This window comes from Crocodylus siamensis, chromosome 7 (genome assembly GCF_052110815.1).
Source record: "Crocodylus siamensis isolate JL-2025a chromosome 7, ASM5211081v1, whole genome shotgun sequence".
Lineage (NCBI taxonomy): Eukaryota > Metazoa > Chordata > Crocodylia > Crocodylidae > Crocodylus > Crocodylus siamensis.
In genome coordinates this window covers 33,782,492-33,810,068 of record NC_143401.1, presented here as the reverse complement: position 1 = coordinate 33,810,068, position 27,577 = coordinate 33,782,492, and the positions used below count along the sequence as shown (strand labels likewise).

At 46.1% G+C, this 27,577-nt stretch overlaps 1 protein-coding gene across 1 annotated transcript in view; it reads right to left on the bottom strand.

The window, feature by feature from the left end:
* LOC149859665 (heparan-alpha-glucosaminide N-acetyltransferase-like) overlaps positions 1-25,360 on the bottom strand; it is a 393,188-nt gene extending 367,828 nt beyond the window's left edge. Inside the window, exons 1-3 of the mRNA XM_090058700.1 lie at positions 25,285-25,360; positions 24,054-24,148; positions 9,706-9,842 (exon numbers count right to left, since the gene is read on the bottom strand). Coding sequence (XP_089914826.1) covers positions 9,706-9,842; positions 24,054-24,148; positions 25,285-25,360 — 308 coding nt within the window. The remainder of the gene's footprint in view (positions 1-9,705; positions 9,843-24,053; positions 24,149-25,284) is intronic.
* Between the last annotated feature and the right edge of the window lie 2,217 nt (positions 25,361-27,577).

The window sequence follows — 27,577 nt, the reverse complement described above, 5'->3', positions numbered from 1 at the left end:
CTGAACATAAACTTGCATTAATGTGGAGTTCTCCACTTATACTGGTTCAAAATATGGAAGCAAACTAAATCCATAAATTTGGTTTAAATCTGTCTAAAGAGGATAGACACAATTGTGCTGATTTAGCTAAATTCTTTTAAATGGTCTCCTCTGGCACTTTTTCTCCACTTTGAGAGTAGAGTAAGTTACGTCACATAAAAGTATTCTTAACACGCACTAGGAGTGTCAACACTGAGAACCAGCCAGTGTACAGTAAACACCACAGTCTAGCATACTGTGCACAAACTTCCCCATGTAGACAAGCCCTGAGAAAACTCTGTACTCCATATAGCTCAGGATTTTATTTCTTTTTCTAGGGAACAAAAGCATAAGAAAGTTAGCAGGGAAAATAATGGTATCCCAGCTCCACACAGCCTTTTGCCAGCTGCTACCAACCACCAAACCCAACACCCATGTGGACTTGAAAAACGATGTCTCAGGTGAAGAGAAAAACAATTCCATGAAGAAGGAAGAGCTTTCTTTTTTATGATCCTCCAAGAAATATTTTTAATAAACACTTTGCGTAGCAGGTAATCCTAGTTTGGGTTAAAACCAAAGACCCTCACAGGATGTTTTTCAGGTTAAAAATTAAAAAACAAAAACAAAACAGGCCTGTTCCAATGGAAAACTAAATCCCTGTGACATTACATGCTCCTGCCAGTGGTGAATAAGACTCACAAAAGAGAGTACTCAGAATGTATTACCTTCTCCAACATGAAACGAAAATACTGTGTGTCATCCTACATTTGTTCTTGTCAACACTGTCTACACAAATGAATTAATAAAGACTTCTGAGACATACATGAATGTAAGAAATCCACCACTGTTAAGACAAGAAACAAAACTGCTTTCCTTTTACTGTCATGTCATGGGTAGGATGTCATGTCAGCCCAACCCAGCATGCTGTTAACTGTGCATGGGCAGTTAGAAAATGCACATTTCACCTGCTGTATATATAAAGCAGTGCATATTGCTGTTGCAAATGCAAGCTCTCACACATTTTTTAAACCTACTTATAGAAAACACAATAAATGTCTGCTCCCAAGCCCATAAGATCAGGAATGAATAGTGGAAAACTACTTATGAACATGCATTTGTTTTACACATATTACAATTTTTTTTAAACTTCCAAGGCTAGAAAAGCTCTAACTGAAATTGTCTTAGTTAGGCCTGAAGCGCCACCTGCTGGTCGTTTGTGTACCTGGCAAAGGTTCCTCACCAATAACGTACAAGCCAAAGCTCTTCCACCACAGTAGTTTCTCCTGACCTAAATCCAAGGCTATTGATTTACTGAGGAAGATATATAATACGATCAGTTTAGAGATGAGTTTTTGTTAAAAGAAAAAAAAAATCAATAGTAGCTTGAGCTGGAAAGGGACCTTGGAATTGATCTGAAGATGATATGCTGGGTTTAAGCCCAAAGCAAAACAGGGAACTTGGCCAAGTTAAATGTAATGCTTTTAGAGTTCATTTAAAGATGACCTCAAATAAAATTCTCAGTCGTTAAGGCTTAATCCACTTTACTGCTTAGAAATACTGTTAGGAAAAGAACCCCAACAAGAATGCCCTTTTCAAAGTTTGGAGTTCAGCCTAATACCTTTTTAAACAGACCTTGGGTTTTCCTCCACACGTGTTTGTTTGTTTTTCACTATAGACTGTCATTTTCTATTAAGGTCAGACAATCAATAAGCCATGAAAGGTCCTCTAACAGCCCACAAAAACAACACCATTTTTATCTCTTTGTTTAAATTCAGTGAGATTTCTTTCTTGATACCTCAATCTTTCTAGGTAAATCCTGATTTTTCTGAACTTTTTACTTTCACTCAAAGCAGGTATGAAATCTTGTACAGACAGTGGAAAGGCTGCCCTTTAAATTAGGAAAAAATACTGTTTCTAAAGCATCTTGCACAAGAGATAAATGCTGCGCATACATCAGATAATGCTAAATAACTATTCACAAGTCTCACGTACCACCCTGCAGCTCCTTTCTAAATTCAGAGATCAGGGAGATGCAAACACAAGGAGGAGGAGACAGGGAAGGAAAAATGTTTCAGAGTGTTGGGCCAACCACAGGGACAGGATTCTTACAGCAAGAAGTGAAAGTGATACATCTTGCACCTACCCTCCCACCTAACTCTGCAGCCCCGCCACGAGTACCTGTTGGAATCATTTCCTCCTCTGACAGGATTTCTGTTTCTGCTCAGTTGTGTGCAGAAGTTCCACAGTGGAAAAGAACAGTTCAGGATTGGCCTATTGAGATAGGTTGCATCTCAGAGGTACAACCTCAGAGATGCCCTCTTAAAGACCTCAATAGCCAACTACTTATCTCATGCCAAAGGATTCTTCTTGCCAGAGTGAATGACATGAAAGAAGGTCTAGAATCTGAATAGCTGGGTAGCTTAAAATTCAGAATGCCTTCTAGAATGAGCCAACCATTGGTCAGACATTCGCTGTTGGCTCAGGGGTCTGGAGGATTGAGTTGCACTTTGCAGCTAACCCAAAAGGAGCTACCTGTCTGCAGCCTCTCTCCCCTAGCTCAACCACAGTGCTGTCTGCAGGATGGGAGGGAGATCCAGGCTGGAGTTTGCCCAGCCTGCACTGGAGGGGGCAGAGGCTGTGGGAGGACACCACGAGGTGGGAGAACTGCAATCGACCCACCTCCCCTCCAGCACAGGCTGGGCAAACCCCAGCCCAGAGCTCCCTCTCCTCACTCACATCCTGCAGCCAGTACCATGGACAAGGCTGGGCTAATGCAACCCAGCCCCAATTAAGCACAGGGACAGATGGAACTTAATGAAGATGCTCCACACTGGAGCACCTTCATCCACATCCTCATTACATGAAGGTTAATTTGTTGTGCAATCAAGCACTTTTAAAGTGCTCTACAGCTGTGCACTTCTGTCAGGGCATGGCTATAGAGTGCTTTTAAGGGGCCAATCACATGACAATGTCATGTCTATCGGCACCCATAAAGAAGCAACAGGCCAAGCAACAGTCATACCAAATTGTAGGTAGCCGCCACTTGGGGATCAAAGTGCTGACCAGTGTCTAGAGGAGTGAGCAGAATCCAGGGACAAGCACTACATGTTAGAAAGCTGGGAGTGGAATCAGAGAGCAGAGAGAACAGTTTTTTCTTGAGAAACCAGGAGATCGAGCAAAGCAGAGTGAAAGTACAGAGGCAGCAAAGCAGTATGGAATCAGGTTGAGCCCCATTGCCCAGACATTTCCAGTTCCTAATTAGAAGCTTAAAAGGGGTGGGGGGGGGAAGCTGGAGGGACCCTAACCACCCACTCTGGTTACAGGGAATAGGCAGAGGGGTAGACCACGATGGAAGCTTCAGGGCAGCCTTGCCCAGTTTGGGCCATCAGTTGTAGAATGGCAGGGCAGGATGAGCAGCTTGTGTTGGTCAGGCAGATGCCCAGGTTTTGAAGCCACCAATGCAAAAAAAATCCAGAAAGATTATGAGAATAGATAGCATAGAACTTTAAGATTTAACTGTGGCTAACTCCTTGGCATAAATTTTAGAAAAACAGGCAAACGTCACTTGCATGGCAGAGGCAGAGGGGCCAGCTACATGCACCATGGCTCAGGATGCTGCCTGCACCTGAGCCAGGCAGGACCAAGGGACCCACCAAGGGAGCAGACAAAATTCCTTGGCAGGCTTGATCTGGCCTGTGGGCTGTATTTTTCCTACCCTGGGTTAGAATGATACAACTCATTTGGTAGGAAAAGTCACAGCCCCAACAGAAGCGAGTGCCCTGGCACAAAACATGGTTGTCTTTGAAATGTTTTATAAAGGCCTTGCTTCCAAGGTTTTTTTCCCAATTCTGAGTACAATGGAACCCATCTACAATTGTCCTGTTAACCCATCTTCATGGATTAGGCTCAAAGCTAACAATAGTGGAAGTGAAGTTGTAAACCCAACTTCCACAGATGGACAAATTCCCCTCACCATGCTAACTTGACAGTTTAATTGCAGCCATTTAGTTACTAGCACTATTGACCAAGTCCAATCCAACTATGTCAGGCCTCACCAAGTGCAAAGCCTGTTTTAAAACCAGTATTCCAATTCTGAGTTCTCCCTCGTCTTCAAGGGCAGGTTCTATGCTTACTTGTTACAGAGTTTAGACTGGAAGGTGATTCAGGAGGATTCTTTTACAAACCTCTCTCTTTATAAACTTTCTTGGTACAAATGAAGTGATGCGCATACTTTTAGTCTATTTAACCATTGCAGGTATTATTCAAACAACAGGAAGAATTGTCCATTAACAAAATGGTTTGCAATATGACCTATAACTTGTTTCTATACGGCATATGTATATGCACTTGTGCATATTTCAGAATTTCATCAGAGTATGATTTTAAACTGGTTCATTTTAAAAAATGTAAATGGTTCTGTGGAGACACGCTCTCCCTTGGTTAATTATAACACCATCAAATGCTAGATGGCACTTTTCATCAGTAGAGCTGCAAATGTTTTACAAAAGAAGTCAGTATCATTATCCCCAGTTTACAGATGAAGAAACTGGGGCAGAGATATATGAGGTTACTAGCCTAACTTCACCTAGCTGGCCAGAAACATACTACAGGTTTCCCTTGATTTAAGCGGGTTATTTATATGCGAATTTGCTCTTATGTGATGAGCATGTTTATACCCATAATTTATACCCATATGTGAGGTAAATTCACTCTTATGTGATCAGCATAAACACCCCCCTACCCAAGCAGGTAAGTCTGTGGCGGGGGGGGAAAGGGCCACGGCTCCATTAACCCCAGCCTCAGCTGCAGCAGTCCCAGGAGCAGCCAGTGTCAGTTTCATAGATTTCATAGATTTCATAGACATTAGGGCTGGAAGGGACCTCGGGAGATCATCGAGTCCAGCCCCCTGCCCAAAGGGCAGGAAGTCAGCTGGGGTCATAGGATCCCAGCAAGATAAGCATCCAATTTACTCTTGAAGGTGTTCAATGTAGGTGCTTGAACCACCTCCGCTGGCAGACTGTTCCAGACCTCAGGGGCTCGGACAGTAAAGAAATTCTTCCTTATGTCCAGCCTGAAATGGTCTTGCAGGAGTTTGTGACCATTCGACCTCGTCATCCCTTGGGGCGCTCTGGTGAACAGATGTTCCCCCAGATCCTGGTGGTCACCCCTGATAAACTTATAGGTGGCCATCAGATCACCCCTGAGCCTGCGCTTTTCTAGGCTAAAGAGTCCCGTGGCTCTCAGCCTGTCATCGTAAGATCTGTTTTCCTGACCTCTGATCATGCGCGTGGCTCTCCTCTGGACTCTCTCAAGCTTCTCCACATCCTTTTTGAATTGTGGAGTCCAAAACTGGAAGCAGTACTCCAGCTGCGGCCTCACCAAGGCCGAGTACAAGGGGAGAATGACGTTCCAGGATTTGCTCAAGAAGCGTCTATGGATGCACGCCAGCATTTGGTCGCTTTACTAGCCGCAGCATCGCATTGCAGGCTCATGTTCATCTTGTGGTCAATGATGACCCCCAAGTCTGTTTCTTCTGTAGTGCTAACCAACATAGCACTGCCGAGCCTATAAGGGTGCTGCAGGTTTTTCCTCCCAAGGTGGAGAACCTTCCATTTTTCGGTGTTAAACACCATGAGGTTCTCGTCTGCCCATTTGCTGAGCTTGTCCAGGTCAGCCTGGATCACCCGCTTATCTTCTGGCGTGGATGCTTTGCCCCAAAGTTTGGTGTCATCGGCGAACTTGGCCAGTCCACTCCTGACTCCAATGTCCACATCATTAATGAAGATGTTGAACAGTATGGGTCCCAGGACAGAGCCTTGAGGGACCCCACTGGTCACAGGGCACCACGATGAGTGACTGCCATCAATCACAACCCTCTGGGTCCGACCACGAAGCCAATTTCCCAGCCAGCGGATCGTGGTGGAGCCAAAGCCACAACTGGCCAGTTTGGCCAAGAGGTGATCATGGGATACCAGATCAAAAGCTTTTTTGAAGTCAAGATATATGACATCAATCTCATCTCCCTTGTCCAGGTGATAGGTCACCTGGTCATAGAAGGAAATGAGATTGGTCAAACAAGACCTACCCGCAACAAACCCGTGCTGGCTGTCCCTTAGAATGTTAGCCTGGGCCAGTCCCTCAAGGATGGCCTCCTTAATAAACTTTTCTAAGATCTTCCCCAGGATAGAAGTCAGGCTAATGGGCCTATCATTAGCCGGATCCACTCTCCTCCCTTTCTTGAAGATCGGCACCAAATTGGCCTTCTTCCAGTCTTCGGGCACTACACCAGAGCGCCAGGAGTTTTCAAAGATCCGTGCCAGGGGCTGGGCTATGACACTCGCCAGCTCCTTGAGTACCCTGGGGTGCAGATTGTCAGGGCCGGCTGACTTGAAGGTATCCAGCTTCTCAAGGTGTTCCTTCACGAGGTCAGCATTGATGGAGGGTAGGGGATCCCCAACACCCAGATTTCCCTGTCCCATAGCAGGCACGGGCATCCCGTGTGACTGATGAAAGACTGATGCAAAGTACCTATTTAATAGGTTGGCTTTTTCCTGGGCGTCAGTTGTCAGTTGCCCCATCTGGTTCAGCAGGGGTCCAACATTGCCCTTGCTTTTCCTCCGGCTCCCCACATATCTGAAAAAGGACTTTTTGTTGTCCTTGATGCCTGAAGCTAGTTGGAGTTCAGTTGCAGCCTTGGCTTTCCTGGTTTGCTCCCTGCAGGACTGGACCAGCGCGGAGTAATCCTCCTTGGAGGTGAATCCCGTCCTCCATCCTTTGTAGGCTTTCCTTTTAAGCCACAGTAGGTCCGCTAGGTCTCTGGAGAGCCAGGAGGGCTGCTGTGCCTTCTTGCTGCCTTTCCTCCGTGTTGGAATAGATTTAGCTTGTGCATTGAGGATCGCTTCCTTGAGAAGCAACCACTCTTCTTGAACTCCCATCTCCCTGGGGTCATGGTCCTTGAGGGCCTGACCGACTAGCCTTTTGAGCTTGTCAAAGTCGGCTTTTCTGAAGTCAAGGACTTCTGTGTTGCTGACTGACTTGCCAGCTTTACGGCGGATGGTGAAGGTGATCAGCTCGTGGTCGCTGTCACCCAACTTCCCATCAATCACTAGGTCGCCAATTAGGTCGTCCCCCGTAGCCAGTACCAGGTCAAGCAGCGCTTTGCCTCTCGTTGGCCCATAGACTTCTTGAGTCAGGTAGAGGTCATCCACGCACGAGAGAAAGCTTTGCGCCCGCTCAGATTTTGCTGAGTGATCTTCCCACGAGATGTCCGGGTAATTGACAACCAAGGTCCTGGAGCAAGCAGCCTCAGTCAGTTCCCGGGCGAACTCCTGGTCAAGCTCGGGACTTTGAGTGGGAGGTCTGTAGTAGACTCCCACCATTGTGTCCCCTGTGCCGAATTCCCCACGAATTTTTACCCAGAGGGTCTCTAGCTGTCCATGCCGGTCGCCAACATCAGCTTGCAGGGACATGTAGCTTTCCTTCACATAGAGAGCTACACCCCCACCCCTTTTGTCAACATGATCCCTCCTGTATAGGGTATAGCCCTCTATACCCGTGGTCCAGTCATGGGTGGAGTCCCACCAGGTCTCCATTATCCCAATGACATCATAATTCTTTGCACTGAGCAGGAGGATGAGCTCCTCCTGCTTGTTGCCCAGGCTCCTGGCATTAGTGTACAGGCAGGCAAGTGTCCCCTTGGGGGCTCTTGCCTTGCCCACAGATTGTTCCAGGGCTGGGGCAGGGGTGGGCTCCCTTAAGTGCCCCCTTAAGTGCCTTGGTCCGCTGGCTTTGCAAGGGCCGTTCAGCGGGCCAGCAGGGGCAGTAGTGCCCCCATTCCCCAGTGGGCTTAGTTTAAAGCCCGGTGGAGCAGGTCAGCCAGCCTGGCTGAGAAGAGCCTTCTCCCCAGGGAAGAGAGGTGGAGGCCATCTCTTCCCAGCAGCTCGCTGCCTCTCTCTCCCAAGAGCGGGCTGTGGTCATGGAAGCCTCTGGGCTGCAGCGTGCCCCAAACCCCCTGGTGCTCTTCTTGTCCCCACTCACCCCAGCTCTCACTGCAGCTGTCCAGGGAGCGGCCAATGTAGCTGCTGAGCTGCACTGGGCACTGGTGCAGGCAGCTGGTGTTGGCTGCTCCCGGGGCTGCTCCAGAATGGGCTGGGGTAAGTGCAGACAATCGGACCCCTTGGGTGGTGCAGGGCATGGCACTTACCCCAGACCCAGCTGAAGTGGCTCTGGGGGCTGCAGCTGGGGCTGGGATGAGTGCCGGGCCCTGCACTGCCCAGGGCTCCACTTGTCCGCCCTCACCCCATCCCGTGCTGGAACGGCCCTGGAAGCAGCCTACAGCAGCTTCCTGCACCAGCATATGGTGCAGCCCAGGGCTACAGGGAACTGGCATCAGCCACTCCCTGGGCAGCTGCAGCAGGAGCTGGGGTGAGTGGGGACAGGCAGAGCTCCGAGGGGTTTGGGGCACAGTGCAGCCCAGGGGCTGCAGGCTCCCAGGGCCACTGCAGCCAGGGCTGGGGCGAACGCCGCACCCTGTACCACCCGGGGCTCCTCTTGCCGACGTTCACCTCAGCCTCTGCTAGAGCAGCCAACACGGGAACCTATCCCTATTTCTTACATTATAATGTGGGTTTGCTTTATGCAAATTCGATTTATGCAGCGTTCTCCAGGAATGCATGTACCGCATGTATCGAGGGAAACTTGTATAAAAAGATCCTCATACTTGCATGACACAAAAAACTATAAAATAGCATGGTTGGAAGGTCAACATTGAGGAATTCAGCATGATGTGTTATGGGAACATTGACAGCAGAGTACCCATCTACCCCATCACCTCTCTAGATACCAGAAACCTCTCAACCTGCCCAGCTCTGCCAAGTAAATCCATCAAGCCCATGCTGATCCATGTCAGGAGATCTGTTAATTTAATACACTGAAGACCTGAACACGAAACAAATTATTTCTGGGATCTGGAATAGACACACAACTAATTATCCTAAAATACCTGCCACATTAGGCACTTGTGACAAAGAATTGTGAAGGGGGCAAAAGACTAGGTAATAGCTTGATTTCATTGAGTAAACACCTGCCATAGGTAACTGTAGATTCACAGTTGTATTAGTACATTTTATAACTGCTGATTTATTTCAGTGATTCTGTGCTAGATTCTAGTAAGTTAGACACGGTTATATCTGCAGTCCTTTTCACACTCTTGAGGCAGTTTATACTGTTATACATTGTGTGGCAGGATCCTAAATATAAACACCTTTAAGGATCAAAGAATTCCTTTGCCAGCATAATCTGCATTGCCACTGAAGAGATTACCAATTTGACTCTGTTGGTATAGCCGTACCAGAAAACCTTTTTAAGTGGAGATAAAGAGAGAAAGGTAGTTAGCTGTGTTAGCCTGAAATCTGGCAGAAAGCAGGACAGAACATATAAGTCTACAGTAAGAGACAGGGTCCCTGCCTGGACATGCTTACTACCCACCCCCCCCCACCCCCAAAAAAAAAAAAAAAGACAGAGAGGTGAAATTATTTGCTTCTGGAGATGCAGCAAATCAGTAGCAGAAAAATAATTAGAGTGCCTAACTCAACATGCAGAGTCCCTTCCACCAGAACACCACATAGACAATTACCCTCTCCCTTTAAACATGCCCATCAGCTTTGTGCGAGTGCAATAGTCTCTTACCTGCAAACAGGATTAGTTGTATTCATTTCAGCAAATACCTCAAACATCAAAGTGAAGCGCGTACTGACAACCACGCTCCCATTTGAAGGCGCAGTTGTTGAACCAGGCCCCACCACGAGAAGAATTTGGTATAGACACTGAAGAGATAAGAGAGAAGATTGTTGGTCACATCCTCTGTATACAATATGTAATGAACACAACTATGCTGACAACAGTGTATTGAACCATAACAAGAAAGGGAAAAGCACTGAAAAAAGACCCTTAGTGTGGACAAGTTACCTAATCTCTCTCTCTGCTTCGGTTCCCCTACCTGTAAATGGAGCAAAATGATGCTCCCTCGCCTCTTAGCTTTGCTTGAAACTTCCCTGCACTGATATTGGTTTCCCTGCAGTGATTTGAGATCCCTCTATGGAAGGTGCTATGAAGATACAAAATGTTAAATGTGTATTTCTCATTCGATACTGCTGAGGGCAGGACAACAGGCTCTGTAGACCAGTTGTCCTACTAAACATGTCACGTCATCCATTCCTGGAGGCTGTCGGTGACATAGAATTAATAAATATTGATCAGCACCTCACAAATTTCAGAAGGGCTCTCTCAACAAGGACACTCCTCCAGAGACAGATAGTACTTTTGAAAGATCCACCCAGATACCACATGAAGAACTTCTGCTGTACAAAAAAGAAAATCCCCACGAGTTGCACACCATTAGTTACAACATCCTTCCCTAGAACCTATATGGAAAATCTTCAAACAGTTGCAACTCATACTAGAAGAAGACCCAGTTCTTAAAGAGATCTTCCCAGAACCATCCATCCCTGCCTTCAAACAAGCACTGAACCTCACCAATCTCATCACCAGAAGCCAATTTCCTGGATCCAGACCATGCCGTGACAAGAAATGTAAAATTTGCCAACATACATCTCCACCACTCCCACAATAACTACCCCACACAGCAGAACTATCGCCATTCCTGGATCTTACAGCTGCACCTCCAGAAGTGTAACATATTTCATCCAGACAAAACAACAACAGACTCTCCCTATGCCTGAAGAAGGGTGTTTGTGCCCAAAAGCTTGAAAAGACCTATTTTTCTAACTGCAGTACTTAGCTGGTCTAATAAAAGATATCACATTTACCAAAATAACCTTGCCTGTTCATAGGATTAATAAAAGTACTTAAAGTGCATCTGGATAGGAGGCCTGGACTTCCTATGATTAACAACACCATCATCCATCCTTTTGTATTTTTCTTAGGGATATTATGTTGAATTAATCATTTTCTTACACCAGTTACAATATTTCATTCATTAGAAACTATTTGCACAGATCATGTAAACCATTACAGGCTCTCATTTATATAGTGTTTTCCACAGATTTTAATAACATTTCATCTCAAAAAAGACTTCAACACTGTAACTGACTCAGTTATTCTTCTGCCTAGCCATACAGGAAACTACTACGTAAGCAGCTGGTGCATCAAAGGCAGTAACTCCACTTTCACTGCTTTCTCAATGCATGCATACTCTGCCTCGATGAGGCATATATTTAATGAGCAAGCACGGTCATATCACCTGCCCAGTTTACCTGAAGGTTTCTGTCAAGTTGTAACTGCAACTCAAATCAATAAGCTTCTAATGAGCTTTACAGAGCATGTAAGAGTCAGATACCTTGCTCTATTCAGAACAAGGAGAACATTTTGTTTTCATTTAATCTTTGCAGCTCTAGCTATACAAATGCCCTTGACACTGACCTATGCTAGTGCCATCCTAAAGAGGAGCTACCATTCTGACTTGAAAGGGACCATTACATTTTATGGTTAATGATATTTAATGCTAGACATTTTTTTATGAGCAAAATATTTAGGAATTTTGAGAATCTGAAACTATCATACCTGAGCTAGCCATAATGGGCTCATACATGAGCAATGACTGGCAGAGGGAAAGAGGGAAGCAGACTGGGAAATGACAGCAATGTGTATGCCTCTCTTATGCTGTACTATTCTACAGTAACAGCTTTAAAGACTATGGAGCTTTATATAGAGCAGGGGTAGCCAACGTTTTTTGGCCAGAGTGCCAAAAAAACCATGTCTACCTTGGAAGGTGCTGGAGTGCTGACATGCCAGAGCCCGGAGCAGTTGTTTGCAGCTCCTGGCTGCAGCCAGTGCATGGAGCTCTGTCTGCTTGCAGCCTCCCAGCCACGGGCTGGGAGCAGCCTGGGCTCTGTGACTGGCAGCAGCTGCTTAGAGTGCAGGCTGGTGGTGGTGTGCCAAGCAAAATGGCCTTGTGTGCCATACTCAGCATGCGTACTGGGGGTTTCTGACCCCTGATGTAGAGTTTGGGGTCCCTGCACAGATCAGTTTATAGGATCAGAAAGTACTGCGCCATTAAGAGCAAGATAGAAGGGAGGTAGGAAGATAAACCAAATTAGTGATTAGTTAAACTGAGAACTTGTTTCCCTAAATAAGCACACTCCTCCTCTACAACATGATGAATTAGGTTTAAAATATATTCTAATCCACCACTGGAAGAGATTAAATGATATATTTTAGTTTTCCAGCAGTGGAAGTTTGGATCACTATCTTACCCCTCTGCAAAGGCTTCTGGGACTAATGGGCATCAGTCAATCTGGGAGACAAATCTCCCCATCCAGCTGAGACCATAACCCTAAAGTATTGATCAAATGTCCACATCCCTTCCACATAATACAATTTCTCAGCCAACTAATTGTTTTCTCTCCTTTCATCTCTGTAAATGAGGTCAAAGGCAAGGGCAAAAAAGAGAGAATTAGCTCTAAGTGTTCTTGGCATCAAAGCTGGCTCATGAAGGGAGAGCAAGTGGTCAAATTCCAGAAAGCATCAAATATGGTTTATGAAGCACTATGAGGCTTACCAAAAAACCCTCCTAAATCTCAAGCTCAGATTAATGAGGTTTATACTTCAAGTACCTGTGGATTTATGCTTCCTAAATTTCCTTGTGTGAATATTAACAATCCTCATGCAAGAAAAGAATACACAATATTCAAGATGCCTTTACAGCATACATACCTTTCAGCCCCAAACCCCAGAGCACCATAACAATTGTTATAATGAAGCTTTACACCAGAAACACCAGACAGACAAGTTGGCATAGCTCATAACTGTACTTAGGATCACCACTATAATCTTGCCAGTAAAAACCAAACTTTATTTTTCTTTCTCTGTCACCTTTTATATAAACTTAAGTACCAAGTGGACAGAAGTATCATAATTTGCCCACACAATAGATTGGGACCCTATACCAACTTTACAGTCAGGAAAACTGAGATACTGGAAGATGTACAAACATCAGATACTGAGTAGGCTTTACAAAAAGGCTTGATCCCCCTTCCTCCCTTTCTTATAGGTTGGTGCACTTCCCAAGTCCAGCCTCCAACTCTCTATTTCACCTCACACTGGTTGGCAGATTTACATGCCTTATGAATGGCATGGTTTCTGCTCAGCAGACTATAAATTACTTTTGAGGAGCTATTGCTTTGTGTCACGGTCCCATATACAGAGATTTATCCCAGGCCAGCTAGCAGCCTACTAGCATAATGTCTGGTAAAATAGTTCCTACATACTTGGGACCCCTGTCCTACAAAGATAATGGAGCTATGTATGACTGCATAATTAAGCATATACCCAAGTCTGGACCAGTTTGTGCCCCTAGTTTGTTACATACTACCACTCCAAAATACTTTCTGTACTTTAGCCTGGAAGCTTTATGATCTTTCTAACAGACAACTGATTGGGTTAAATACTTCGCATATTAATTGCCAGATAGTCTGAACCATTCCTAGCAAAGATTCAGAATACCTGATCGCTGCTAATAATTTTTTCCTCTTCCTCCTAATCCATTTGAATAAATTTGAACCATATTAGACTATCAAATGCATTTTACTTGCTCTGACCTATCCTACTTGTGTTCGTTACTTATTTCATAGCATTAATGAGATTGAAGTTATTTGCCTTCCCAATCTGGGGATGCCAAGAACTCCCACTAGCTCTAAGAATCAAAGATACTGTTTTATCTCCTTCCTCCCCCTCCCCCGCTTTTTTTTTTTTTTTAACATAAGAGCCAACTACATGGGGCTATAGCCTGTGAACTGACTCAATTATTTCTCTCTTTGTACATTCATTCTTCACTTATCCCCTTTTGCTTATTCCTGTTTTTACATACCTTTTCTCTGCTCAAGGAACAGATTTTACTAGAACAATAGCCAAACAGAAAAGAGAGAGAAGTATCCTTTATGAAATAAGCCTCTCCCACACAATAATCATGGTGAAAGGATAACACTAGGATATATTATATTTTAGGCCATAAGTGCATGCAGGGTTGAGTATTCTTTTGCAAAAGCAACAGCAGCTGTTTCTTATTAGCTATTGGAAGTGGCCTTTTTCCTCCCCCTTTGTATTTCCTTTCTTGAATTAATTTTACCTCTCCTGAGTAGTAACTTTCTGTACTATTAAATCTGTTCTTCACAATTATTCTTACTAAACTAAACCTTTGGCTGTCATTAGTTGTTTTAATGTAGAGTCCTCATGTGAGGGCGTACTGTACCAAAAGGAACAGGTACTAAACTATGACCTATTTTAGCACGATATTGCAAAGTGTTTTCCTCAGAGCTCGGAATAAGTTAGAGAGGCAAATTCACAATTAATTTCATTACAGCCCAATCAGTCTTTGTAAATTTAAGGGCTTCATCAGTTCAAAACAAAGTAGCTAGAAACAGTTTTCCACAGACCACTTGAACCAGATCAGCTGCCCAGATACCAAATCACTGTCATAGAAAGCCCTACTTATGCAGCAGTAAAATAAATAAAAATACCTACCTGAGGCTGCCTCAGAACATATGGTGTTGCTTACAGCTATTCAAACAGAGGTACCAAAGCATCTCTATTTTACTAAGGTGGGGGGTCCATTCTGAATGTGGCCCAACTCAGCCAGAGACTTGAAAACAATTTCTCTATTAACGCAGATGTGAACTTTCCATTCCTCCTCAGTGGTAAATGCAGATTTTATCTGTGAAGCCTAAAGACAGTTGGAAAGCTTGCCTTACGATACTCTCATAGAGAGGGTATTTAAATCATCATTTATTAGGGTTCAAAAGTTAAGGTTTTATTGAGATAAGTGGAATTGTACACCTTTCAGAGCTACTGATGTTTATGGCTCAAGCAAACCTGGCTGCATTGACTGATTTTTGGCAAATTCTATGTTCCCTTCTTTGCTAAAAGAAGAAAGTGCTGCTAACCACCTGGGTGGAATAAGAAGACAGCTGGCTCCAGGTTAGCATTAGAAGCCCTAACAAAGTTGCAAACATCCCTCCCATGTATTTTAATGATGAGTTCATTCCAAAGATACAATTAAAGCCAATGAAACTTATTAGGCTCGTTTGTGAGCCAAACACTTCCGGGAAGTTACACACACTTGCTCCTTTTATCTCCAGGAGGGGTCATTATTCTTTTCTTTTTTTTTGGATGTGGTTGGAAAGAGGTCAGGGGTAAGAGAAGTTTTAGGATTTTTAACAAGTCAGACCACACACCCCGTGGCCCTGTGATCGTGAGCCATTTCCTGAGGCTAGTTCCTGGCCTTGAACGCTGGCAGAGTTGTTCAGCTCACGGTCAGATTTAACGTTCCAAATACCTTGAGCCCAACCTTAAAGAGGCAAGAGGCAAGGTAGCCTCTGGGCTAGAAAGACTTACAGGAACTGACCAACTCCTCTCACACGGGGGGTGACGACTCACTCTCCACTGTGTTGGAAGAAATGTTACTCTCTGCTGAGTTATGCAAGATTCAAATTTGAGACCTCTGTGCGAAAGATTGGTTAGCAGCTCCCAGAGATATCCAGGGCCTCAAAACATGAATGACACATCTGTGTCAGGGAGGTTTGCTTTGTGCAAAGAGGCTTATGAAACAGCTCTGATTTTTTGGCATTTCCACAGGCAGGACTTTTCTACTGTATGGATTCACAGGCAAAAATCCTCCCCTTACCTGCACATTGCTGTAAGTCTTAAAAACACCCTGTTTGCCCAGGATCATTCCTCAAGGAAAAGCATCCATTAACCAAATACAAATGATAAAAGTGCAACAATAAGGACAACGTTAGCACAATACCCCATTTCATGTGTAAAGCTTTGCAGTCAAGAGGCCTAACATTTGTACATATATAGATACTTATTTTACCTCACATTATTCAATGACAAAAGCTGTAAAATGTAGGATTTGACAGTTCTTATCTGAACTTGTGTTCCAGTGGCTACAGGTAACATTGAGCACATCTACAAGTGGAAATGCTGCTAGATGGGTTTACTTCACAGTAATTTACTTGGCAGGTATCTACAAATTTGCTCCCACCCTGCTCTGCCCCCCTGCAGCAGCCAAGCTCCCCCTGGGTGCTAGCCCAGGAGCTGGCAGGGACCATGGGGCCAGAAGACAGCTGCCTCCTGACAGGAACTGGGAAATTGCTCTCTGCCCCCTGGAGTTGCCTGTTTCTGAGGTGGGATCTGGTGGCAGAGCCTGGGCTGGGAAAATCTCTCCCTGCCCAAGCAGCAGGGAGCTCCTGGCCCCAGCTCCATGATTGGGGGCTAAGGTCTGGTAAAGAGGGAAGGGGGAGGGGCAGGTCCCAGCCCCCTGGCCTGATCCATCAGTGGGGAAGCTAGCAGTGAGCCACTAGCTGGGTAGGGATTCCCTGCTCAGCCAGGGGAGGCCTGGGGCTGTCTCACCAGTGGGGCAGCAAACAATAAGCCCCTAGCTGGTCAGGGATGCTAGCTGTCCCACCAGCCAATTGGGACAGGGAGCTTGGACCTGCCCCTCCCACACAGCTCTTTCCAAGCCCCGTGCCTTTATCACACAATTGGGGTATGGGGCTGGAAAAGTGCTGCAGGGCTGGGACCTGCCCCAATCTGGGTTGCTCATGCAGACTTTCCCACACAGCCCCAGGCTGGGCAGGAATTGTCCTGGTATGGGGCAGGTCCCTGCTAACTCCAGGCTGGGCAGGGAAGTCTCCCCATGCAAGGAGCTCCTGGCCCCAGCTCTGCAATTGGAGGATGGGTGGAAAATTGCTCCCTGCCCCAGACAGCTGCCTGCTGCCAGGGCAGGGGGACATTGTCCCAACCTGGGCTCCACCATCGAAGCCTGCCCTAGCAGCAGGCAGCTCCTGGGGCCAAGGAGCAATCTCTCACCCCCTCCTGCCTAGGAGCAAATTTGCTGCTGGTTGGGTGTCTACATGTGCCTTACTGTGCAGTAACTACTCTGCAGTTAATTTGCTACCTGCAGCAAATTAACCACAGAGTAAACCACTTTACTGCACAGTAAGTGTCTGCACATGTAGATAGTGATGCTTACTGCACAGTAAGACAGTGCAAAATTTTGCTGGGTGTTTCATTTTGAAGCTGTTCTGATATGTTTCAAACTTGAAACAGTGAAATTGAAATGAAACAAAAGATTTTGAAACAGCTTCAAAACAAAGTGAGAGCACTCAAAATGTTTTGAAAGTTTTGAAACATTTTGAGTTTCAAAGCTGGGCTTACATGGCTTCAGTGCCAGTCCCAGGTGGCAGCGGCAGCCTGCTGTCATCCCACGCTCAGATCTGGGGGCCTGCACCCCCCAGGAGCAGTCTGGCACATCCCTGCAGCCCTCCCAGGGGTGCAGGCCCCCGGATCTGCATGCAGGATGACAGCATGCTGTTGCTGCCAGCTGGGGCAAGTGGCAGCAGAAGTCTTCCTGGCACTTGACACGGGTCTGAGCCAGTAGTGGCAGCCTCCTGTCACCCAGTGAACAGATCCAGGGGCCCACACTGCTGGGAGGAGTTCAGCACAGCCCTCCCAGAGGTGCGAGCCCCCGGATCTGTGCACCGGATGAAAGGAGGCTGCTGCTGCCACCTGGGACCAGTGCCCAGTGCTGGGAAGATTGCAGCTGCCAGGCCAGCAGCCACCTCATGTCATCTGGTACACAGATCCAGGGGCCCAGACTCCTCCTGGGGGATGTGGGCCCTTAGCTTTGCTCGCCAGATGAGAGGAGGCTGCTGCCACCACCTGGACCAGTGCTGGGTGCACCTGTGCCCAGCGCCGGGAAGATTGCTGCTGCTGCTGGCCCCAGGCAGCAGCCTCCTGTCATCTAACACACAAATCTGGGGCCCCTGGAAGGGCTGTGGAGCTGTGTCCAACTCCTCCCAGGGGTGCAGGCCCCTGGATCTGCACACCAGATGAGAGGAGGTTGCCTCTGCTGCCTGGCACTGGGTGCAGTGCCAGGAAAATAGCTGCTGCCGCTGACCCCAGGCAGCAGCAGCAGCCTCCTGTCATTTGGCGCACAGAGACGGGAGCCTGCAGCCTACACCCCCCAGGAGGGCTGTGGGGCTGTGCCAGACTCCTCCTGGGGGTGTGGACCCCCAGATCTGCACGCTGGATGAGAGAAGGCTACCACTGCCACCTGGGACTGGCCCTGGACACAGGCAGCAGCAGCAGCCTCCCATCATTTGGTGCGCAGATCTGGGAGTCCTCACTTACAGGAGGGCTGTGCCCAACTTCTCCCAGGGGTGCGGGCCCTTGGATCTGCATGCTGGGTGCAAAGAGGCTGCCGCTGCTGCCTGGGACCAGCACTGGGCGCAGTACCAGGAAGGTTGCTGCTGCCGTTGGCCCCGGGCAGCAGCGACAGCCTCCTGCCATCCAGCATGCAGATTCAGGTGCCCACACCCCCAGGGTTGGGGCCCCAGGATCTGTGCTCCGGGTGAGAAGAAGCTGTCACTGCCACCTGGGACTGGCGCCAGTCCCAGGCAGCAGAGGCAACTTCCTCTCATCCCGTATGCAGATCCAGGGAGCCACACCCTCAGGAGGGCGGCGGAGCTGTGCCAGACTCCTCCCAGGGGTGCCAGCCACCGGATCTGTGCACCAGATGACAGGACACTGACACTGCTGCCTGGGGCCAGCGGCAGCAGCTTAGTCTTCTGGGTGCTGCACACAGCGCTGGTCTCAGGCAGCAGCGGCAGCCTCTGCTCATCCAGTGCACAGATCCAGGGGCCTTCACCTCTGGGAGGAGTTGGGCGCAGCCCTCCTGGGGGATGCAGGCCCCCAGATCTACATGCCAGATGATGGGAGGCTGCTGCTGCTGCCCATGCCTAGCGCCAGTCCCAGGCACCAGCAGCAGCTTCTTCCAACACATAGATCTGGGGGCCCACACCCTTGGGAGAGCTACGCCAGACTCTTCCCGGGGGTGCAGACCCATGGATCTATGTGCTGGATGAGAGGAGGCTGCTGCTGCTGCCTGGGAATGGCACTGGGCTCAGCCCACACCCAGCACCAGTCCCAGGCAGCAGCAGCAGCCTCCTTTCATCCAGTGTGGAGATCCAGGGGCCTACACCCCCAGGAGGGCTGTGGGGCTGTGTCTGACTTCTCCTGGGGGTACGGGCCACCAGATCTATGTGCCAGATGACAGGAGGCTGCCACTGCCAGCAAGTGTCACAAGTTTTGCGTTGAACAGTTTGCGGTGCGGTTTCCCAGAAACCTCTCCACCTATCTCCTTGAGACTCGACAAGCTTCGTGCCATCAAAAGGAGCTGCCCTCCCTGCAATTTTCATCTGAGTCAGCCAAGAAATGACAGTTTTAGGCATTTTCATGATTCCCCATTATAGTCTATGGGCGAAATGTCAGAATGCATCAAAACAGCAAAACATTTTCCATGAAACGAAGTGATGCTTTTTGCACAGCCCTACTGCACTGTAAATTAGTCTACCATGCAATAAAGCACCTCATGTAGACACACCCAGTTAAATATAACAAGGTCCTGTTCTGTTCATAAACCAGTGCTGTGCAACCATAAACTCCTGCTACTGAGCTAAAGAATCACCTTCTTCATAAGGACTTAGATTCTATTGTAAACTTCAAATATGGTCTAGCTGCTATAAGATGATACCAAGCTAGAATGTGTTTATATGGTTTACATAAGCACTTCACTGACACTTTCATTCTGGAAGTCTAAGACAGCAATATGACTATAACAAACCAGCTACACTTGGGTTCTTCTAGTTCTACCTGCACTGACCATAAAGAAACTCTCAGTAAACCTTATCTGATCTATAGCTACGGTCCTCATGCTTCGAAAGTGCAATATCCTGATTTCTAATACAAGTTATAAATAGCAGAGAAATACTGGTATCAACGGCACTCTCAGTAGCTGGAACTGAAGCCCCTGGTCTTTGACTTGCATTTAGTGCATCTTCCAGTAGGTAGGGTGCAACCACTCCTTGTTAGAAATCATGTTAAAAATATGCATCCTGTCAGGAGACTGCTCTTAAGAAGGGCCAAAACAATCTAAAAACAGAGGTAGGTAAACTTGGGCATAAATATGACATCACAGACAAGACATTAGAGCTTCTGGTCATAGAAGAAGTATTTTACTATTTTTTAAAATTGGTCCATAATCTGTAATCTTCTGGTGATTTGGAGTTCTTGCAGCTTTTAACCTTGGCCACTAGTTCAGCTACTATGGATTCTTTCATGTAAACATAAAGACAGCTGGAAGTTTTACTGATATTTTGCAAGCACTGTTTGTGCAAGAATCTGAATGAAAACTATTTATAATTAATTGTGCTACTTTTTGTAAATTACATATTTGCTGACAGGTTCTTTTTATTATAGTAAGCAAACATACTAATTCTTGGCAATGCAAGATAAAGCATGAATATTTAAATAAACTTTAAAAAAAAAAACTCTTTCGAGTACAATAAATTAGACCCTGATGCTGCAAACAAGTAAGTTTTTCAATTCATGTGCAACCTTAACTAAAATCAGGCCTCTGATTTTTTTCAGGGAAAAGATCTCAACCCTCTTATTCAGTGGCTATGACAGATATCAGGTTGAAAAATTATTTGTCAAGATTGCCGGTAATCTATCTCCACTATTGCACAGATTAGTGCCCAAAATGAACAATATGCATTAGAGACTATTTCATAGTCTGAGCACCTTTGAACACTCAGCACTCTACAGCATGACATTTTTATATTCTCTTGCTAACCTTAAAAAAAGCAAAGAAAAATTTATACAGTTGCCTGAAAGAAGGAAGAGATTGGTGAAGCACTGGTGCATGTTTACTTATGTTATAAAATGTTTAATAGGCATAGAACACAGAAGAGTATTTGGACCTTACAGTCCACAAGTCAAGCAGAGGAAAAAGTAAGCCCTGAGCTAATCCTAGTAGGGTTTGGATTGCCCTGCTAGGGTTGTTTAGGCCAAAATGATCTGCAGCTGCAGACATTTGTATATTTAATTGTGAATAAATTCTCACATGCAAACGGGAGCCAAGTTTGGCATAAGAACTTCTCTCAGAAGGGAGATCTTCATCCTAAAGATCTTCTAAGACTTCTCTCTTGGATGTCACACAGACCTTAGTTTTACTTGGTGGGAGAAAAGGTATTAGCTGGATTTAGCTTACTGTAGACAAGTGCTTCTCAACCTCAGGGTGCAGGGGTCAAGACATAGATTAAGCAGATGAATGCAGGCTCAGGCTTGTCTCTACTGGATGATTCCCCACCCCCACCGCCCAGCCTTGCTGCAAGGAAGTAATTAAGCACTGTGATATATAAATTATTTTTTAAATTGGGTGTCTCTCAATTCACAAGTTACAAAGGGGTGCCTAAAGTCCAACAAAGTTGAGAACCATTACTCTAGATAGAATCCTAGTGAAAATCAGACATGTTTAGCCTTCCCATGAATTAGCAGGTAAAATTAGTTAGCTCTGTATTGCCATTTAGCTTGTCTTACACTTGACCCATCTCATACAAGTGGGTCTACAAAACAGCCTCCTGGCTTGTGAATAAGCTATAGAACAGGAGTTATTTGCTGAAGTGAATCTATAAATACTTTAAAATGATAACTAAATGGTAATGTCTTTGTATACCACACAAAAGTGAAATTTATCAAACAAATGGTATATTGCCAATTATTCAATTAATTCTTGGTTCTTCCCTAATATATACAGGCCATACATTTGCCAAAGTTCAGCCATTTCCAGCAAATCATGCCTCCAAATTGTTGGTGCAAACAGCTGGGAGTAACACATGTTAACACATGATGGCTCTTTGTTTTGAACTAGTGGTTACACTACTTTGAAGTTTGAAAATCTGCTATTACACTGGAGCCGGTGGATCTAGTTGCTTAGCATTTGAAAGTCACATTTTTTTATAGCCTGAGGCCCAGCTCTAATCCCTAACCAGGGTTACTGATATGCAAGTCTCCTGCTAAATTTACAGAACAAAAATCTTACCATGGAGGAGCCCAGGAAAATCTAAAATAAGGCAGTTTAAATTGAGAACATGCAATAGAAGTAAAGCAAAGCCAAGGCTCTGTGAATGCAAGCCTGGAGGAATCTATGGGCTCATGCAAAAATTGTGGGCACTCTTTAAAAAAAAAATCAGACAGCAGTTGTCATTGATACAGTGATCCACTTCTTCTTAAGTCATAGCACAGTTCTGCACCATCTTGCAGCAAGTTATTCCTGCGTACTAAGCAGGATTAATTTCAATCTATTTCTTCTCTTTCTTCATTTTAGAAAACTATCTAATACATTCATCTTCCACACATTTCCATTTCCCCCACCAATGCCTTTCCTATAATTGGAATGAGGTGCTCCATTAAGTTGCTTAATAGATTCTATTTTCTCAGAACACAGTAACTTTCGTGACAATATATTAAAATAGACAACAAATTAAGCCTTGTGTTTCTGAATGTAGGGTCTCATCAACATTAATCTTTAAATCCAAACAAGGGTGATATTTAAAATTGGTTTCACAAAAAGTATCTATGTGCCTAATTGCATGAGGTTCTTTTAGGGCCAGCTCACTGAAAAAATCTTTTAAGAGTTCACAGTTGCTGAGAATAACTCCAGACATTTATCTTTCAAAGTGTCAAATCCTTATAGCTCCTATTGATTTCATTTGAAGCAATAGATATTCTACAATCATGTGAACCAGACTGCCTGCTTTTAATCATACCCTAAAATCAAAGCAGAGCCTTGAGACTTTAACAGTATCGTACAGGAGTCCAGGCATGTTTCATCTTGCCTATGCAAGTAACATGGAATTGTTTTTTCTTTACATCACTGCTTTAGCAGTTGCTTAGTAGTTTCTGTATTAACCGAACTCTAAAACAGTGCGTTTCAATAGCACATTCAGTAAGCTGGTTTGTAATGCCATGTGAACAGGGCCAGGGCCTATTTTCACTATTTCTTGTTGTTACATAGTAAATCTTCAGTTGCTTTAAACAATAGTAATTAGTAATGAATAATAATTAGCTGTCTTGCTTATAACTAATCCACAGACAAAAAAAATCCTAATGCTTTTCACACTGATTTCTAAACTAAGTCCACTTTTCACTGAAATGTCTCATCCAGCATATTTTTCACTTTGCAATAAATCACAGTGGGCTGATGTGATATTTTTCTATTACAGAAAACAGTGTCAAAGAGAAATCTCAAAAGACACAAAGACTATTCAGATATCTAATTCACAGAGAAACCCAGTGAAATTTAAGGGCCTATCTCCAATTTGTGCCCTGAAAAATCAGCACTGCAGAAGAGAAAGTTAGTCATCAGACTGTTTCACAGGAGTATTGCTGTCTACTCAGCTACCATTGGCTTTTACTATCCGTCTATACTGAGCACTGTTGATGCAAGGTTCTTGACTTGTGCATCTGCAACCCCGAGCATTAACCAGCCCTCTATTTTTTTCAAATTTCCTTCAGAACTGTATAGCTCATTCCTCTTTCTCTTCAGTTACTCCTGGAGATAACCTTAGTTGTAACTTTGTGGACTCAAGCATCTGTGTTGAAACTATCCTGAGACAATGGTTGATGATGAGGGTACCTGCTGCAAAAATAGTGTGTATTTATGCATCCGGTTGCAGGTTTGGGAGCCTTTTAGTCCCAACCAATATTTAAGATATTTCATATCTACTATTTATTGTTATTAAAGTCATTAAACTCTATGAAATACTTTGAGATAAAGTTTATTTGGTATAGCATCGAGACAGAGGCATTTGGCATTTTGTTTTGAGTAAATTTCAATGAAAAGTGGGTCTAGTTTAGAAATCAGTGTAAAAAGCCTTAGGATTTTTTTTTCCTGTGGATTAGTATAAGCATGATGGCTAATTATTTGTACCTCCTGTAGTACTCACTATGTTTATTCAAGATATGAACAGCTTGGGGCCTTTGTTCTGCCACCTGTCAGCTATAGAACATTGCCAATATCCCCTTGGATAACTGATGTTGTTGCAGTATTCTCCTAGATGCACAATGTTGAAGCAAAGGTTTCTTTGTGACAAGGCTAGTGCCACTTTGCTTACCTGGTAGCAATAATCAGATACATAGCGAAGGCTGACTGCTTCAGGCAGATAATTGTGAACTGTGATCAAAGCCTGGTCAAGCTTCAGTGCATTACCTAAAAGAAAAGTTGCTAATCAGCAGGGATCCTGGGGTTTTTTTCTGTTTAAAAATCAATTCTCTGATTAAAAACCTAAAATCCACAGTTTTCCATGATTAAAATGAAGCACCCCGATATGTATAGGTATCAGTTGTACACAATGTTTTATTGATATATTTACAATTTTAAAGGAATTTGGAAGCCTACCAGTACCTATACATTTTGGCATTTGATTGGGGGTGGGGTTATTATGGAAAATCAGAGCTTTCCCTGCTCCCTTTGCTCACCAGGATGTGGGTCCACCTGCAGCTGTCCCCCCCACTGCTTTGTGGTGCTGAGAAACCCTGATATGTGTTGCCCCTCACTGCCAAGCCACAACCCCTCAACTCTGCTGGTGCCTCTCAATTCTGACCCATGGCCCCCTGGCCCTGCTGGTACCCCTCATTCCAAACCCACAGCCCTCCAGCCCTGCCAATGCTCTTTACTCTTTACCCACGGCTCCCTCAGCTGTGCTGGTGCCACTCACTCCTGACCCACAGCCCCCCCCCCACCCTCCAGTGTGAGGAGAGGAGTGGGTGTGTGGGGTAGGTGGTAGGACACAAGTAATGTGGTGGTGTGGGCATGTGCCCCCCAAGATTTCTGCACCCACAGAAGGTTGCAGGGCTGCAGCTGGGCTGGGCCAGCTCCGGGCAGAAACTGCCTCCATGGCTCAGTGGGTGGGACCCAGCACTGGAGGAAAGTGCAGCAGTGGCAATGTCAGCAGCACAAAGTTGTGCCCCCGCTGCTTACCTTGATGGCTATGGCAGTGCAGCAGTCTCTCCCCCACTGGGTTGCGGAGGTGGCTCCTACCCAGAGCTGGTCCAGCCCAGCTGCAGCCTGTGGCCTTGCCTCCCTTGTCTCCCACCTCCATACACTTACCTGGAGGGAGCTGCAGGAGCTGCTCTTCAGCACTGCCTGTCTGACACACACACACACACACACACACACACACACACACACAGAGTGCCCCCTGCATGATCACCCTCCTCCTGCTCCCAACAGCCCCAAAAAGTGCAAGCCTGCAAAGGGAAACCCATGGTTTCCTGCATTTTTCGTCATTTAGGAAAAAATATGCGTTTTTCCACAGCAAACAGAAAACCCAGATCCCTGCTCACCAGGCTTCAGACTGTTGCAAGTCTTCGAGCAATGCTTGTAATAACCCTCATACAGTTTTTGTTGGGATGAGTCCATATCCCCAGTCTCTATCAAATGAATTTTATACCAATAATGTGTAAAACCAGACCTGAGTCTTCAGTTGACCCTGTATTAAATAAATTTTTTGCTGACAGATTTAGAGGCAAAATTCTTATTTCTCAGAAGGTAAGCCTGATAGAGGCCTACACCTGAGATCCCTGCCAGTACAACAACAGGCTGGGAAGTGACTCTTCCACAACACCCCCACCCCTTACTCTACAGATAGGGACAGAAAATACACATAAAATGATTTATGTTTTCAGAAACATTTTTAAGCCTGTAACCAAACAGAAGTTCAGTGTACTTAAACCACTTTCAAAACAGCCAAAACCAATTTAAGATGCACCTGGTTGGATACAGTATCAGATTTAACTGATTTAGGTATAACTGGTTTATGGAACTTCTTCCCCAGACCCCTTCCTTGTTAAGGTTAACTCACAGTCCCCCCGCACCCCAGGATGCTTTATCTAATCCAGCAGAGCAGGGTCTGCCCTGACCTTCTGCTCCCTAACTAGAGCAGCAGCATTCCTCTGGCTGACTCGGGGGGGAAAACTCACCACTCCAGCCCAGCACTGGACCCCATCTGGGTATAGCCCAGCATGGGGGGAGGCAGGGGCTAGCGCAGTTTGGGGGAACCCAGAGCCAGAACCAGGGCTGGAGTCCCCACAGATACACCCTCCTCCTCAGTCTCCTGCCCTGATTGGGGGAAAGTGGGGGGAAGCCCCAGTACAGTTCCTCCCCTTTCCCCTTTCAGCTAGCTTGGAGACTGAGGGTGGTGGGGTGTGGCAGGGGGACTTCCAGTGGCAATGCGTAGGGGGTACATGGGGGTGCACACACACCCCCTGAGAGCTCCAGTGTACTCCCTGACCAACCACGCCTGCTGCTTAGGCAACAGGCAGAGGGGGTCAGGTGAGAGCGCCAGTGCCCCGCCCCCCCCGCAAGTGCTGGCTGAGGAGTGGAGTGCCATGGTGCTCCCAGAAGTGGTCATAGCCGCTCCTGGAAGTAGCTGCAGCGATTGGCCATCTAGTGATCAGCCATGAGGGGATTCCCTCTCCCAGTCCGCTGGATCAACTGTGGGGGACCCCACATCAGTGAGAGGCTGTAGGGAACTCCCCCCACCCCCAGTCACTGGGGGGCATGTCCCACCCCAAGGCTGCACCAGTTGCCCATGGGGTCTCCAACCCCACTCCCGAAGAGCCAAGCCACGGTGCAGGCTTCTCCCCCGCCATTCCTCCTCCAGCCAGCCCAGAGACAGAGGAAGGGGCATGACTGCAGGACTCCAGCCCTTCTCCCAGTTCCCAATAGGTGGAGGAAAGTCCTGCTTTGGGCTTCCCTCCCCCTGCCACACGGGGTTCCTTCCAGCTGGGCTGGAGGAGTGGGTTCTCCCCCTCCTTTCCTCAGCTGGCCCAGAGACTGAGGTGGGGGTATAGCTGGGGAAATCACTCAGCTCCCAGCTCTCTGCAGTGGCCAGCAGGCTGCATTGTATGCTCTAGCGCACCCCCCCCACACACACACTACTGGTATAGGGCCAGTGTAGGTGTCTGGCTGCCTTTCCTGTTTAAAAAGTGAGCATCACACTTGCTTATTGGTTTAATCTACACAGTTTAGAGAAACCTGCAGATTGAATCAATTCAGCCTTGGGCTTTTTGACTGTCTGTACTTAGCCTATAAGGCTAGAGACAGAAAATGGACATAAACTGGTACAAGTGATTGGAAACCAGGTCAAATCTGTAATGCAGCAGAAGTTCAGTGCACATAAACTGCTTTCAAAAGGGCCAGGTTTAAGATAAACCTGGATGGATGTAGTATCAGACTTAACTCGTTTAGATTAAATTGTTTTATTGAACTTGTCCCAGATCCCCTCCAGATTCAACTTAACTCACAACACCCATCATCCCAGGATGCTTTTCACTTCCCCCACAAACCTCCCCTCACAGAGTGGGCAGGCTAGCTTTGGCCTAAGGTATCTGTTCCAGCTGAGCAGGGAGGAGTGCTGTAGCAGCCCCTGGCTTCTGGCCTGGGCCACTGCAAGCATGTGTCTGCTTTTGTGGAATCAAAAGTGTATGTGTGTGCATGTGTTTATCGGTTCAATCTATGTAGCATAGACTAATCTGCAAAGATAGAATCCAATCAGCCTCAGGCTTTTTGACTCATAGATTCATAGATTCTAGAGTTGGAAGGGACCACAAAGGATCATTGTATCCGACCTCCTGC